Below are 12,566 nucleotides of genomic sequence, written 5' to 3'. Positions count from 1 at the left end.
AACTTTGCTATTGAACTTTGAAGTTGAAGCATTTTGATTGAACCATTTAAATGTTTAATAGTTAAGCCTTAATATGCCTTCTAACACCTATTTTCATACGAGTATATGCAGGATCGATTTAGTAACTTTAAGCCCAGGAAATAAAAGTGCCCTGAATTTTGGCACTAAGCAAACCTTAAAAGGCGAAAGAAAGTTCAATATGCAATTCCAAAAAGTCTTACATATGTAGATTGCTTCGGTTTGATGATGTACCGTGAGTTTATAAACCGCACAGAAACAACAACGAAAAGCAAAAGTTGAAAAATTAATTATGACAAAGTCAAAAAGTCCAAAAATTATTAATGAAAGTGAAATTATCATCAGCGAAGCGCAAAACAAAAATAAATAACACATTTTGGTTGCTCGATAATTTGCAGATGAAAAGGAGGCAAAAAAGCAACCGATGCGCCAAGTAAAATTCATTAGACTTTTGATAGATGAAGTTGATGAGTGGATGGGATGTCGCTGATGGACTCGCAGAGTTGTGAAAATCTGACCGAAAAATGCGGAACCAATTTTATTTGTTTGCCTTTTGAGAGTAATTTAATTAGTCGGAGCACGGCAATCTATGTTTGCATCTGACCCGGGGCGGTCAATTAAGAATTCATGAATCAGACCCTAATTAGAGGTCGCCGTTTAACAAATTGATACTGGTTTTGTATACACATTGGAGCCAACAGACTCCCGAACATAAAGATCTGTTCGAAGGCGTTAATAAAGCGTATTCAAATTGTTTGGCCCTAGGATATACCCCTTTCCGACCACCTGAAGGGTATCTAAGTTTGTCCTCGACCCCGGGGGCACTAAAAGTTACATCTTGCAGCTAAGTGGCATTCCTCTGACCAACGGTTAAATATTTGTGTAGCACTGTGTGGACATGAAAATGGTATCATAGCACGCTTTTCACACAGCCGTGTGAAAAGTACACACCGGCCCAGTTGGGGGCGGGCACCTTGGATGCAGGCCCTCTGCTCTCCTCCAGATGAAGATGGAAGATGGAGCCGCGGCGAAGGTATGCTCCAGTTACAGAAGTCAGCGTGTTTGTCCAGCGCAAATACAGTGAAGCCTACGAAGCTGTTCGTGACGCCCCACCGAAAGCGCTTAAGGTAGCATTTGAAATGCCCTTACCATCGAACTTATAATTAAGTGGCATGGAAATGAAAACAAAAGCATTGCATATAAAATGCGAAACAATGTTTTCAAATCATTTTCCAAACACAAACAGAATTCTTTCGAGTTCCGCCCTGGCAATTCGGCCTGTACGCGCATTGAGTTGCAATTGCGAACTCAGCTCGGCCGGCTGCAAGTTAATGGCTAATGGTCAGCAGCTGCCGCAGCCAAAACAGACGTGCTCCAATTGTAAACAAAAATGTTGGAGCTCGGATCGCACAAACACACTCGCCTCGAGGTGCACTTGTGCTGGTTTGCATCTGTATATATTTGTATCTGTATCTGTGTCTGCATCAGCAACTGTATCTGCATCTGCATCTGCATCGGCATCAGCATCAGCATCTGCTCCGGATGGCAGCGAAGTCTGTCAAGTGGGTTGCGATTCCGACTTCCCCTTTGGTACAAAAAGCACCGACTTTTTGCGTGCTGAGCACATTTCCTATAAATAGTAGCTGTAAAGCATAAATAAAAACGAAAAGTGGCAGAAGTGCAAGACGAGAACTACCATTCATGCCATCTATCAAGTTGCAGGCAACCGAGATGAAGTTTGCGCTCAAATGATTTGTTTAGACGGCCTACCACTAAGTGGAGGCCTGTTAAGGCCGCTTTGGATGTACCGAAAAGATTGCACAGCGAATTAGTTTGCATCGGAGCAAAGAAATATACGTTTAAGGCCTAAACATCACTTACCCTAAACGAGATCGCCTCAATTGATGGGTATAAATCAAGCACCGTCTGTGAAGCAGCTGATATGGGCTGGCTGGCCGATGGCTTCAGTATCTTGTATCCCTGTCATAAACAAGAACTTCCGATTGCGGCGTCTGCTCAAGTGGCAAGTGCCACGAGCGGCTTAGCGGAGGTCCTTATTAAAGCCGAAAACGAATAAAACACAAAACACAAAACTTTCAGCAGCTGAGGGGCGACAGCTTGCAGAGACCCAAACAGGTGGCATCGGCAGTTGGATCAGAGACAGGTCGTGGAGTGTGGGTCGAGGGACGGAAGGGCGGGAGGACTTCCGCCGATGTCCTGGCCATATCGCAGCCAGGTGGCCTCGCCCTCGCCAGGTCAAGCGAAAAGGCGTCAAGGATATCAAGGATTCATAACTCATTTACCGACCCGACCTCTTGATGAAGCGACTTCGATATCAGGTTCTGCAAAGCAGCTAAACGATGAATTACTTGGCGTGCCTTGAATTAATAATGATACTAATTCAGTTAAAAAAGTTATTTTTAACAACGTTAAATTTTATATGTAAAAGATTGCTTTCATATGAATAAAATATATTGGTTTAAACGAGAGCAAACTCGTTTTATTTATTTTCGTTTTAGTTGCTTGCTTTTTGCATTCGGATACACATTTTAAATATATATTATTGCTTGATGATTTATTATGCGAAACATTTTCTTTTTTGGCCACTAAATATTTATAGTTTTAGTCTGACTTTCGGTGTGGGCCAAGAACGCTTTTAATAATGCGCTTTAAACTTCCAAAGCAACGCATATTCAGCGGTGTATTTTCACGTTTAACTAATGTGGTTTTAACAATCAGCTAAAAAAACACATTAGCTTTCGATTGCTATCTCATTCGAGTCGCTTACACAACGATGGAGTCGAAAATTCGAGTGATATATAAATAATGCCCCATTAATTGTCAATTAATCTAGTTTTTATTCAAGTTAAACATTAAAGAAATACTTTTAAGTTGACTCAATGTATATATGATGGCAGCTAATGTGTAGATATACCCGTTGCCCATCAAAAGATTCATTTACACAAAACTTACGCTCGCTTGCAGTTCCTCAAACATTTCCATTCGAAACACATAATATTTACAAATCAATCGAGGCATAAAACCGTCTATACTACATGAGAAACGCAGTGCCCATGAATTCTACTAAGAAAATATTGAGTTGGGCCACAGAAATTATGGGTATGGGTTTCTTTAATAAACTTGGAAATGCAGCGCACAGCGCTCGGTAAACTCTGCAACTCCACACGGAATATGGAAAGCAGTAAAAGCCGTACAATCATTGGAAAAGTTATTTGTTTTGACGGAGAGTGGGAGCGTGGGCAATATGGCCGGAATACATCTGCTCCCTAGCCAAATTCATATGTAAATGCATCAGGTTGTAGAAAGCTTACGTTCTGGGCAGAACTATAACTTTTCAAATCAAATTATTACTCATAAAACGAGAGGTCGCGTTGTTAAGTGACTTGTTCTTCGGGTTTATATGGTTCCACCATTGAGGAAATCTCAGCCGGAAAACGTTACTCTTACAAAGGCTTGTCTAATTTTAAGATAATTATATTAAGTCGCTCCAAGAACTTTCGCTTGTTTATGTGTTTAAGTAGTGAAAAGAAATAGATTAAGAAGTAATATCTATCACATATACCAAACCGAAACGACTAGTCGCATATAGATCTAATGTATCGAAATGAACGGATTCCATAAATGTATTATAATTTTTCTTTTTGGTGAGACAAGACAAGAATAGCAACCCGAGAAAAAATAATAATAACTTATCGTATTCTATCTTTAGCAACTATTTGTGTCCATTTAGCCGACAGCAAAGTAAAGGAGGACATCAAATTATTTTTAACGAAATTTAAAAATCTGGCTGGTAACTAACAAATCCTTTTTACTTCTTAATAATTATTAAACTTCTACTACTCTGTCTGTTAAAGTACAATCTGCAGGTATTTTCTTGCAGGACAGCAAGTCAGATGTGAACAGCACCTCCAAAGAATTCTGCATGAAAAGTAACGAAAGGGCGAATCGCTTCAAAAGGATTGTTTTCCTGCAGAAACAGCTTATCCTTAAACTGCAATCCCAATTGCTGGAAAAAGTCCTGGATTGCAGCAATCTCAGGCAAAGAGTTCGCAGGCTCAGTGCAAGTTACATGAACTTAAAGTCCGAGTTTGAAGAAGTGAGGACGAAAAGCCCCAAGATGCCGATTACTTTATAATACGAATTGTAGTTTTGTTAGATTGAACAATACTAATAATTAATTGATGAAATGGACCATGAATTTATTTTACAGCTTGGCGCACTGTTTTATATCCTTCGGGCACCTTCCTTTAACAATTTCGGTGAAGGCTGTGGAAGTGTATAAATATTCATAATGTTGCAGGCGAAATTGCATTAATATATTCCACTTACGTTTCAGTTTTTTTGCTTCTCGACGGCATCCAATACGTTCAACTTGGCAACGATTTAGAGCAGTAAACACACATGAGCCATCAGCCACCTTTCCACAATGAACATCACTGTTCCAGCCGCAGGATAGGCACTCGTCGTCTGCGATGGTTTTCCCCAACACCAAAGAGACTATAACTACATGTCCATTATTAAACCAATAAATCAATCCAAAGTGTCGAGAGCATACCAAATATGAGGTGGATCTCCATGCCAGCACTTCAGTTTCCGAACTACTTGGGCACATTACTCAGAAGAACACAATAAACGTCTAACTCGATTACTGAATTATGACTGAAACATATCTTATTCGCAACAGTTAACACCTGAATTTAAAACCAAATTCAACTTGCTAATGTTACACTTCAGTATTGATTACTAGACTGAAATATGTTTTTAAATTACTAACATTAATAGTTAAAAAAGTACAAGAATATGAGAAGCAAGCGGTTTTTAGAACGCATCTCATATTTTACTATGGACTGACTTTATATCCTGGTACGCAATCTTTGTGCTAAGTATCTAAAGGTAGTGTAGTTCACCACACTACAGGAACGCTTTTGAAGTTCTCTTTAAAAATGTGCAGTTGTTAATCGAAGTCTACGTTTTTAGTCATAAAAATCAATATATTTTTTACGACCCTCGGAGCTGTGATGTGTTGTAAATTGATTTAATGGCAATGACCACATTGAAGCTCCAAAGTGCGTTATAAACTGACTTCGATAGAAATCGGACCCATTTACGCAAGCTGACTGTACAAACGCCATGCATTTCAGACAACTCCTTACCGAAATGGGTAAGCAATCAATGTACAACAATGTATTTTACTATATTTATTTTATATACATTTTTTTTATATTTAATTTGCAGTTATCATCTTGACCATATTGACTCTTCCTGAATATTCCATTCACGGCTCAGCAGAGAAGAAAATTAGCCAATATCCTTGGATGCCGAAGACGTCAACGCATATTACACCTTATAAGATATCTGGGGATATATGAAAGATTAAATGTGTTATTATGAATGAATAAATTTGGAATAGTTTTTCTGCCCATTAATATAACTGTATTCTAAAATAGGGTATTAAAATGAGAATTTCGTTTAATAAGATAGACACTTTAAAGAAGTTGGGTCTTTTTTATTTTTATGGGTCTGTCAAAACTGATTTTACCTAGTCTCCGACTTTCAATTTATTTTCATTTCCAACTTGGAGCTTATAAATGAATCCCTATCCAAATTTACTTGTGGCATAAAATGATCTGCACCTTAATTATTAAGTAATTATTGAACTCTATCCACCACCTTTAAATTAAACATATTATTATCATAATTCACCGAAAGCCATCGGAATAATCAAACCTTCTTAGTTTCGCGATACAGAAGATCCTTATAGCGCTTTTTGTTACCTTCAAATGTAATGAGCTTGCCCATGTAAAATGCAAAACATTTTTTAAATTAAATGCACTTGCACCTGAATCAAAATCGATTATTTCCTATCAGAGAAGTGATAAACATATCAATGGACACGGCGAGCAATGAATCTAATTGATTTTGATCGCTGTTCGATAGTCGTACTTGTGACATCTACTGGCGACCTATAAAAGAGGGCACGATGCCATCAGTCATCAGTTCAGTTTGAGGATCATGAAATTCCTGACGGTCTTTGCATTTGCCTGTGGTAAGTAGTCCGCTCGACTTGGCCAACGTTTGATAAACTAAAGGCAGCCATTGCAATTCTGTTAGTGGCCACATTTGTGGTGCTCCACGGCGCCTACGGCTCTCCACTGCCGGAGCCCGTTCCCGTTCCTGAACCGAGTCCCGTGGCCGAACCCAAGCCCAATGGCGATCCAGCTGCCAATCCTGGAACTGCAGCCAACCCAAGCGGAGGACCAGCTGAGAAGCCCAAGCCAAAGGCTGACGAGATTCCCAATGCCGTGCCACCGGCATCTCTGCGGACCTCCGCAATTGATGACAACTTGGTGGTTCCGCTGCTAGAAGCTGCTCCCCAAAAGCAGGACGAAGTTCAGGCCGAGCCCCAACAGGCTTAGTGGGCGGATGACCCCACACCAAGGAGCAGCAGCAGCAGCTTAATCCAACTGGAGCCTGCGCACCCGCACACAAGGGAGACACACACACACATATATACTAATCTCCTGTATTTAATGTATGCATTTATGTATTCCAACTTCAAGCATGGGCATTAAAAAATTGCAAAAAAAATTATTTACTATTGTTTTTTTTTAAATAAATATTAGTAGAGTTAATGAGCAATTTATTCAAGGGTAACATTTAGTGAGAACTAACTTTATGATATTCATTATGATATTCATTGTGTTATGAAATAGGAATATAGCAAAAATAAACATCCGCCGAATCAGTACATAAATTAAGCAGCAACTTGACCATCCAGAAGAGTCAGCCAGCTTTGTTGGCCAAACTCAACAAGCTGAGATTTTAGGGAAGTGACGCGGAGTATTCGCTACACAAATCCATTTCCCACAACAACTTCCGCCCAGGAGTCGCCACTGGGCCACGGCAGTCACATGACATCGACACCGGCCGATGAGAGACCAAGAGTGGCCAAGAGACCAGATCCGGTCGACCAGATTTGCGTTCGAAACAAAAAAAAAGAAGCCACCGAGACTGGGGGGAGAAAAAAATCACTTACAAAGAGGAAGCGACAGCTCTAACAAGTTTTATCAATGAAGTCAGCAGTGTAAGGCAGTGTAAGGTTGACGAAGCCACGAATGCCGGCAATCCCCGACCACAAAGACAATGTCTGGGTTGCCAACGCCAACCGGCATTGGAGGGCATAAAACCACACTAGAGAGCCCCATTGATCGGGGCATCGTCGGTTAATCCATTTGTGGGGCATCATTACCAGGTTTATTCATCGCATATACTCGTATATGGTATGTAAATAGGTTTATTTGCATGTTTCTTTTGCCCCTTCCGACGATCGTAAATTTCAACTCCAAGTTGCGTTCGTTCTCAATCGTTGAGGCAGTGAACAATTTTGAGATATCAATTTACATGTTAACACATCTCGATTTTTGAATGAGCGGCTGACTGACAAATTGGCTATGAACGAACCGCCAGAGTATTGAAAGCCATTGATTTCAGATAGGAAGCTCTATAGAAAGAGGTGCTATTGATGGACTAGAATTGGCAAGCTTAAGATGACTTGTCAATAAGTTTAGAATGTTCATTTGATTCATCAATTCAGTTTTTAGCAGTTTCGAAATATGTAGTTAAGATACCCCTTTAGCATTAGCATTCAAGTGGGATTAATTTTTATACCCGTTACTCGTAGAGTAAAAGGGTATACTAGATTCGTTGAAAAGTATGTAACAGGCAGAAGGAAGCGTTTCCGACCATATAAAGTATATATATTCTTGATCAGGATCAGTAGCCGAGTCGATCTGGCCATGTCCGTCTGTCCGTCCGTCTGTCTGTCCGTCTGTCCGTCTGTCCGTCTGTCCGTATGAACGTCGAGATCTCAGGAACTACAAAAGCTAGAAAGTTGAGATTAAGCATACAGACTCCAGGGACATAGACGCAGCGCAAGTTTGTCGAATCATGCTGCCACGCCCACTCTAACGCCCACAAACCGCCCAAAACTGCCACGCCCACACTTTTGAAAAATGTTTTGATATTTTTTCATTTTTGTATTGGTGTTGTAAATTTCTATCGATTTGTCAAAAAAAAATTTTGCCACGCCCACTCTAACGCCCACAAACCGCCCAAAGCTGCCACACCCACACTTTTGAAAATTGTTTTGAAATTTTTTCATTTTGTATTAGTCTTGTAATTTTATCGATTGCAAAAACTTTTTGCCACGCCACTCTAACGCCACAACCGCCAAAGCTGCACGCCCACTTTTGAAAATGTTTTATTTTTTCATTTTATATTGGTCTTGTAATTTCTATCGATTTGCAAACTTTCTGCCACGCCACTATAACGCCTACAAACCGCCAAAAATTGTGTTTAAGACTCTCCTTCTCCCTTCCACTAGCTGAGTAACGGGTATCAGATAGTCGGGGAACTCGACTATAGCGTTCTCTCTTGTTTATAGATGTTCCCAGCCTTTTTCACTGCTTCTGATTTCTCTCTGAATGCAATAGGCATCCCTCAGCTTGAAGTTACACACTTGGCCATAACTCAACATACCTTACGATGGATTTTAAAGATTCGCAACGTAGATAGCATTACGAAGGAACTTTATTGCGAGGCTTCACTTTAAATGGTCGGTCCTAGTATGGGATACGGGATGCCTTTATGCAAATTGTACCATCTTTGCTTTCGGTTAGCAACAAACAATAAAGATAAGGCAACAACAGCTAGTAATAGATATGAAAATATAAAGATTAAACATCTGACACGTATTTAAGCCAGAATATGGCAATACCTATGATTCTGAAGGCCTTCATCGTCGACCAACAGAAGTAGTAACTCTAATAAAAAGTTGGTTTATGAAAACCGCCGCAAAGCCAATTGGATGCGGTTAATCATATTCAGGATTCGTTATACTTTATGGTGTTCCAAACACTTTGGTGGTTAAAGTAAACATCTACTCTTGAGAAATTTACAAACGATGAAAAGTATCTTTAAGATCCTTTTGGGGCTACGGAAATACTCTCAAATATTTTTGGTAAACAAAAAAATTCTTTTTCGGCAACCAAATATGTGCTAAAAACAACATCAAAAGCGGCACAATTAAAGCCAATGCAAGCCCCACATAATTATATTAACCAACTCAGAAAAGGAAAACAATGAAAATATTAAAGAAAAGGAGTGGAATGAACAGCAGATGGTTACACATTAATTTATAATTATTTGGGCTTCCACCAAAGGGTTAATCAGAACAAGTGCCACTTTATTGAAAGCCCAGACGTACAAATTTGAAAAAATATATTGAACGACATGTTTATACCCTTTAAAAGTAGTCATCATTAACTGGATATCCAAATAGTATTTAATTTAAATTTATTATTAAACTACTAGGAGCTGTGTGTTGAAATTATTGTGGTGTTTTGAAGTAATACAAAAATATTTATAAGTGTTTGCAGCTCAAAAAGTAAGCCGCATTTTGGGAAAGTGTATGGCCGCATCTCATGAGCTCATGTGGTGCGCATCTGAGAAACAGAAACAGAAGCCCAAATTAATTTTGTGGTCTGCTGACTTTTTTGATTATTATTTTGGGTCTGAAACAAATTTGAAATTAATTTTTCCTACTGTGCGGGTGCCCCAATAGCCGATTGGGCCAACTTGCCGATGGATAAATGGAGTAATGGAGTAATGGAGAGGGTATACCCACACTTGGCATCAGAATTGCATAAACAGACGCGGCAATTACAGATATCGACATTTGCATACGCTGCCGTCAGTCGCCCGCCTCATTAGTGCTAATCAAAATGAATGCTCTAATCAAAGTGGTTTGATTGCAAATCATTTTCACTCGCACTTTCAGCTTTTCACTTTCAATCTAATTGATTGAGATGGAAACCCCAGCCCAGAAAAGCAGGCGGGATAACCTCAGCCCCAGCCCCGTTGAAAACGAAACAACGGCCAAACAACGAGGCAAGAAAATAAATTCGGAGAAATTAGCAAAACGTGAATCACAAACCGCACAGAGCCATTCAAAAGAAGCAGCGTGCAGAAGACAGGCGTGGGAGCCAAGTTGGGGAATTGGAAAATTGCAAATCGATTGAGCACTTACTCAATTTCCCCGTTTAAATTGAAATAATCCGGGCTTAGAACTGGCGTCTTATCTCAGATTCACGCTCGCCCGAGTTGTGTGTTTTGCGCTTGTTTAAACCATCAAAGTTTTCCCGGCAAAAGTTCACGCACAATCCCATCACTCCGCTCGCATCAGCCAATTAACTGATTAGCCCCAAATTCGGTCATTTCTGTACTTCGGCCAAGGAGTGCGACAAAGGCGCTAATTTCGCCAAGAAAAATGGGAGAAAGGTTAATTAATTGGATGGAAAATCTATCTATCTATCAGACACAAAAGAAGCCAAGACGTAATAGAGGCTTTTTTAGATTAATACAAGAGAGTATCTTATTCCATCGAAACTGTTTATTGTGCGTATTCTTCATAACCAATGATTTCCGCTGGCTTCATATCACTTTACAATAAGTGCAAAACATCGAAACGAAGACCTGTGTACGCAGCTGAAAAAATAAGCAAATCAAATGTTATTTCATTATATGCGTTTAAATAAGGGAACAATTCAAATTCGTTTATTCACTTTAGCAGAGAAACAAATATCCATGAGTTACTCTTTCAAAACACAGAAAATCTTGTAAGGGAAAAAGTCTTTAAAGTTGCGATGCAGCACAACGGACATTCTCCCTACTTCGCAGTCAAAACAGCAATATGCTAATATTTATCTTGAATTGTCTGTCGAAATCATGGGGCTTGTGGGTGACAGGAAATGGAGCTTATCTGCAGATGACGCAAAATGAACGCCTTTGTGTTGACGGCCCAATATTGTTTATGATTTGAACTATTTATTTGTAATTGGATCATAATAATTGTCAGAGGATTCCGGCGAGGAAAGGGATGTCGAAGTTGCTCGGCTAGGACTGGCATAAATCAAATCTTATCAAAATCTAAACGGATGGGTACACAGCTAAGTAAACAGTTTGCGTTTTTGTTATGAAGGTAAATATTTAAGCTTCCCTCTGAAAAGATACATAAATTATAGAAGTCTTTAAGAGTGCCCTCTTTTTTAAACAACCGTTGCAAGCTTTAACACTGTTCTTAGGATAACAACATAAACAACAATGAATGGGTTAGGTGATTCTTCTAAGGAATACCATTGCAAATTACATAAAACGTTAGTCTAAACTCTATTTCATTGCGGGATTTGAATGCTAATCAATCCAATAAGCAATCTGCTTTGGTTCGACAAAGAAAGAGTGCTCTATGTTCGTAGATAGTATGTTTTATTCTTAATACCTGTTTCTTCCTTTTTAGCAAAGTAGCAAAACTAGCCGGCTGGCAGATGACAAAGTTCCCAGCTTGAGATAAAACGTATTCGAATTGACAATGAGTGGAATTGTATTTTCGTGTAGGTAATTTTTCGGTTCATACATGGGCCAGGATTCACTTCAATCGGCACAAAGGCGCCGCAGGATGTCTCCTCTGAATGGGAATCGATGTTTCGGTTGTTTTTCGTTTCCGTTTCCTGTCCTGCGTCGCAACGAATGCGATTTAATTTCCATTGTCCCTTGCCAATCAATACAAAAGTCATTTCGAAAGTATCCAGCCAGCACAGTGCAGTGTGAGAGTTGGCTAAGTAGTAGACACTTAGCCGTGAAGTGTTCGTATTGCAGCCGTGGCCAGGTGTTCACTTGACTCGGGACTCTTGATTCAGGTAGAAATTAAAGTGTTAACCACTGAGACGGACCGGACTTAATTCTAATTAATTAAGCTTCGTTAATCCCTTTAACAGTTTGGGCCTGACAAACTAGTAAGCCGTGCTCTGATCAGATCGCTTTCCTCATACCCAAAACTATCGACTTGGCTTTAAAACCCAGATTAACCCAATAATGATTTTGGATCTGAGACCCGAAATGAAAAATTAGTTCATTTTGTAGTCATAAGTTCTTAATGATGTTATAGTATCAGACAAATCCAGAAGTCCCTAACTCATTCCAGCTCTTTATGCTGTTATGCTGTCATCAACATGACAAAGCGGCTTTGCCACTCTGGTAGAGTAATTTTGTTGGGAGGCTTTTGTCTTTTGGCCAAGCAATATAAATGGTATGAAAAATGTGTTGGCATGTACATGTATGCAATGCAGATGATTCTTTTTTGTTTTTATGTTCATAATGGATTGTCATGTTCCTTAAATATAAATATCATTCTTGCATTCAAATATGTGTTTATATTAAATTTATTTCAGCCCATTTTCATGTTTGATTACGTGACACATTTACTGATTGCTACTCGTAAAAATGTGCCTGCCTGCCAACAAAAAACGAGCAGAAACAAAAAGTTACGCAGGACTTAAAGGTGCTTGCTGTTTGGCGAACTTTTAAAAGGATTAAGTACGAAGATGGCCCGCAAACTTTAAAGAATAAATGCAACAGCTACATTTTAACATACCCAAAATTTAAAGTTCAGTCGACGCCATTAGTACTCTAAA

The 12,566-nt window shown here is 39.4% G+C and overlaps 4 protein-coding genes and 1 long non-coding RNA gene across 8 annotated transcripts; 3 read left to right on the top strand and 2 right to left on the bottom strand.

Annotated features, from left to right (window-relative positions):
* The first annotated feature begins 3,599 nt into the window (after nucleotides 1-3,599).
* Nucleotides 3,600-4,226, top strand: LOC120458630. Of its 2 annotated transcripts, none has more exons than XM_039646355.2 (3): nucleotides 3,600-3,683; nucleotides 3,749-3,829; nucleotides 3,906-4,226. In XM_039646355.2, exons 1-3 carry the CDS (start codon nucleotides 3,644-3,646, stop codon nucleotides 4,172-4,174), a joined length of 390 nt encoding a protein of 129 aa, XP_039502289.2. In that variant the 5' UTR covers nucleotides 3,600-3,643; the 3' UTR covers nucleotides 4,175-4,226. The 2 variants fall into 2 exon arrangements, with proteins under 2 accessions (XP_039502289.2, XP_039502287.2); XM_039646353.2 differs by having other exon boundaries at nucleotides 3,894-4,226.
* Nucleotides 4,127-4,746, bottom strand: LOC120458631. 2 transcript variants are annotated; one of them, XM_039646356.2, is made up of 3 exons: nucleotides 4,595-4,746; nucleotides 4,369-4,542; nucleotides 4,127-4,305 (listed from the first exon to the last, which is right to left on the bottom strand). In XM_039646356.2, exons 1-3 carry the CDS (start codon nucleotides 4,614-4,616, stop codon nucleotides 4,244-4,246), a joined length of 258 nt encoding a protein of 85 aa, XP_039502290.2. In that variant the 5' UTR covers nucleotides 4,617-4,746; the 3' UTR covers nucleotides 4,127-4,243. The 2 variants fall into 2 exon arrangements, with proteins under 2 accessions (XP_039502290.2, XP_043861565.1); XM_044005630.1 differs by having other exon boundaries at nucleotides 4,369-4,536; nucleotides 4,595-4,730.
* A 15-nt stretch (nucleotides 4,747-4,761) lies between these two features.
* LOC120458633 lies at nucleotides 4,762-5,465 on the top strand. Of its 2 annotated transcripts, none has more exons than XM_044005631.1 (3): nucleotides 4,762-4,902; nucleotides 5,017-5,200; nucleotides 5,275-5,465. In XM_044005631.1, exons 2-3 carry the CDS (start codon nucleotides 5,170-5,172, stop codon nucleotides 5,406-5,408), a joined length of 165 nt encoding a protein of 54 aa, XP_043861566.1. In that variant the 5' UTR covers nucleotides 4,762-4,902; nucleotides 5,017-5,169; the 3' UTR covers nucleotides 5,409-5,465. The 2 variants fall into 2 exon arrangements, with proteins under 2 accessions (XP_043861566.1, XP_043861567.1); XM_044005632.1 differs by having other exon boundaries at nucleotides 4,815-4,932.
* On the bottom strand, nucleotides 5,225-8,856 carry LOC120458634. The gene is made up of 3 exons (XR_005617212.2): nucleotides 8,816-8,856; nucleotides 8,578-8,747; nucleotides 5,225-5,394 (listed from the first exon to the last, which is right to left on the bottom strand). It is a non-coding gene; the product is annotated as an uncharacterized LOC120458634 (long non-coding RNA).
* LOC120458632 (procyclic form-specific polypeptide B-alpha) lies at nucleotides 5,998-6,630 on the top strand. The gene is made up of 2 exons (XM_039646357.2): nucleotides 5,998-6,085; nucleotides 6,151-6,630. The coding sequence occupies exons 1-2, from the start codon at nucleotides 6,052-6,054 to the stop codon at nucleotides 6,453-6,455; spliced, it is 339 nt and encodes a 112-aa protein (XP_039502291.2). The 5' UTR covers nucleotides 5,998-6,051; the 3' UTR covers nucleotides 6,456-6,630.
* Nucleotides 8,857-12,566: the final 3,710 nt, after the last annotated feature.

This window comes from Drosophila santomea, chromosome 2L (genome assembly GCF_016746245.2).
Source record: "Drosophila santomea strain STO CAGO 1482 chromosome 2L, Prin_Dsan_1.1, whole genome shotgun sequence".
Lineage (NCBI taxonomy): Eukaryota > Metazoa > Arthropoda > Insecta > Diptera > Drosophilidae > Drosophila > Drosophila santomea.
This window is presented reverse-complemented; position numbering and strand designations above follow the sequence as displayed.

Excerpts from the sequence above, each read along its gene's own strand:
- LOC120458631 (XM_039646356.2), bottom strand. The coding sequence starts at position 4,616 with ATGGAGATCCACCTCATATTTG. Across the intron at positions 4,543-4,594 it reads GGAGATCCACCTCATATTTG|TTATAGTCTCTTTGGTGTTG; the intron begins GTATGCTCTCGA and ends ATGGACATGTAG. Across the intron at positions 4,306-4,368 it reads AGAAGCAAAAAAACTGAAAC|CCTTCACCGAAATTGTTAAA; the intron begins GTAAGTGGAATA and ends ACACTTCCACAG.
- LOC120458633 (XM_044005631.1), top strand. The coding sequence starts at position 5,170 with ATGCATTTCAGACAACTCCTTACCGAAATGG. Across the intron at positions 5,201-5,274 it reads ACAACTCCTTACCGAAATGG|TTATCATCTTGACCATATTG; the intron begins GTAAGCAATCAA and ends TTTAATTTGCAG.
- LOC120458630 (XM_039646353.2), top strand. The coding sequence starts at position 3,644 with ATGAACGGATTCCATAAATGTATTATAATTTTTCTTTTTG. Across the intron at positions 3,684-3,748 it reads TATTATAATTTTTCTTTTTG|CAACTATTTGTGTCCATTTA; the intron begins GTGAGACAAGAC and ends TTCTATCTTTAG. Across the intron at positions 3,830-3,893 it reads GAAATTTAAAAATCTGGCTG|TACAATCTGCAGGTATTTTC; the intron begins GTAACTAACAAA and ends TGTCTGTTAAAG.
- LOC120458632 (XM_039646357.2), top strand. The coding sequence starts at position 6,052 with ATGAAATTCCTGACGGTCTTTGCATTTGCCTGTG. Across the intron at positions 6,086-6,150 it reads GGTCTTTGCATTTGCCTGTG|TGGCCACATTTGTGGTGCTC; the intron begins GTAAGTAGTCCG and ends CAATTCTGTTAG.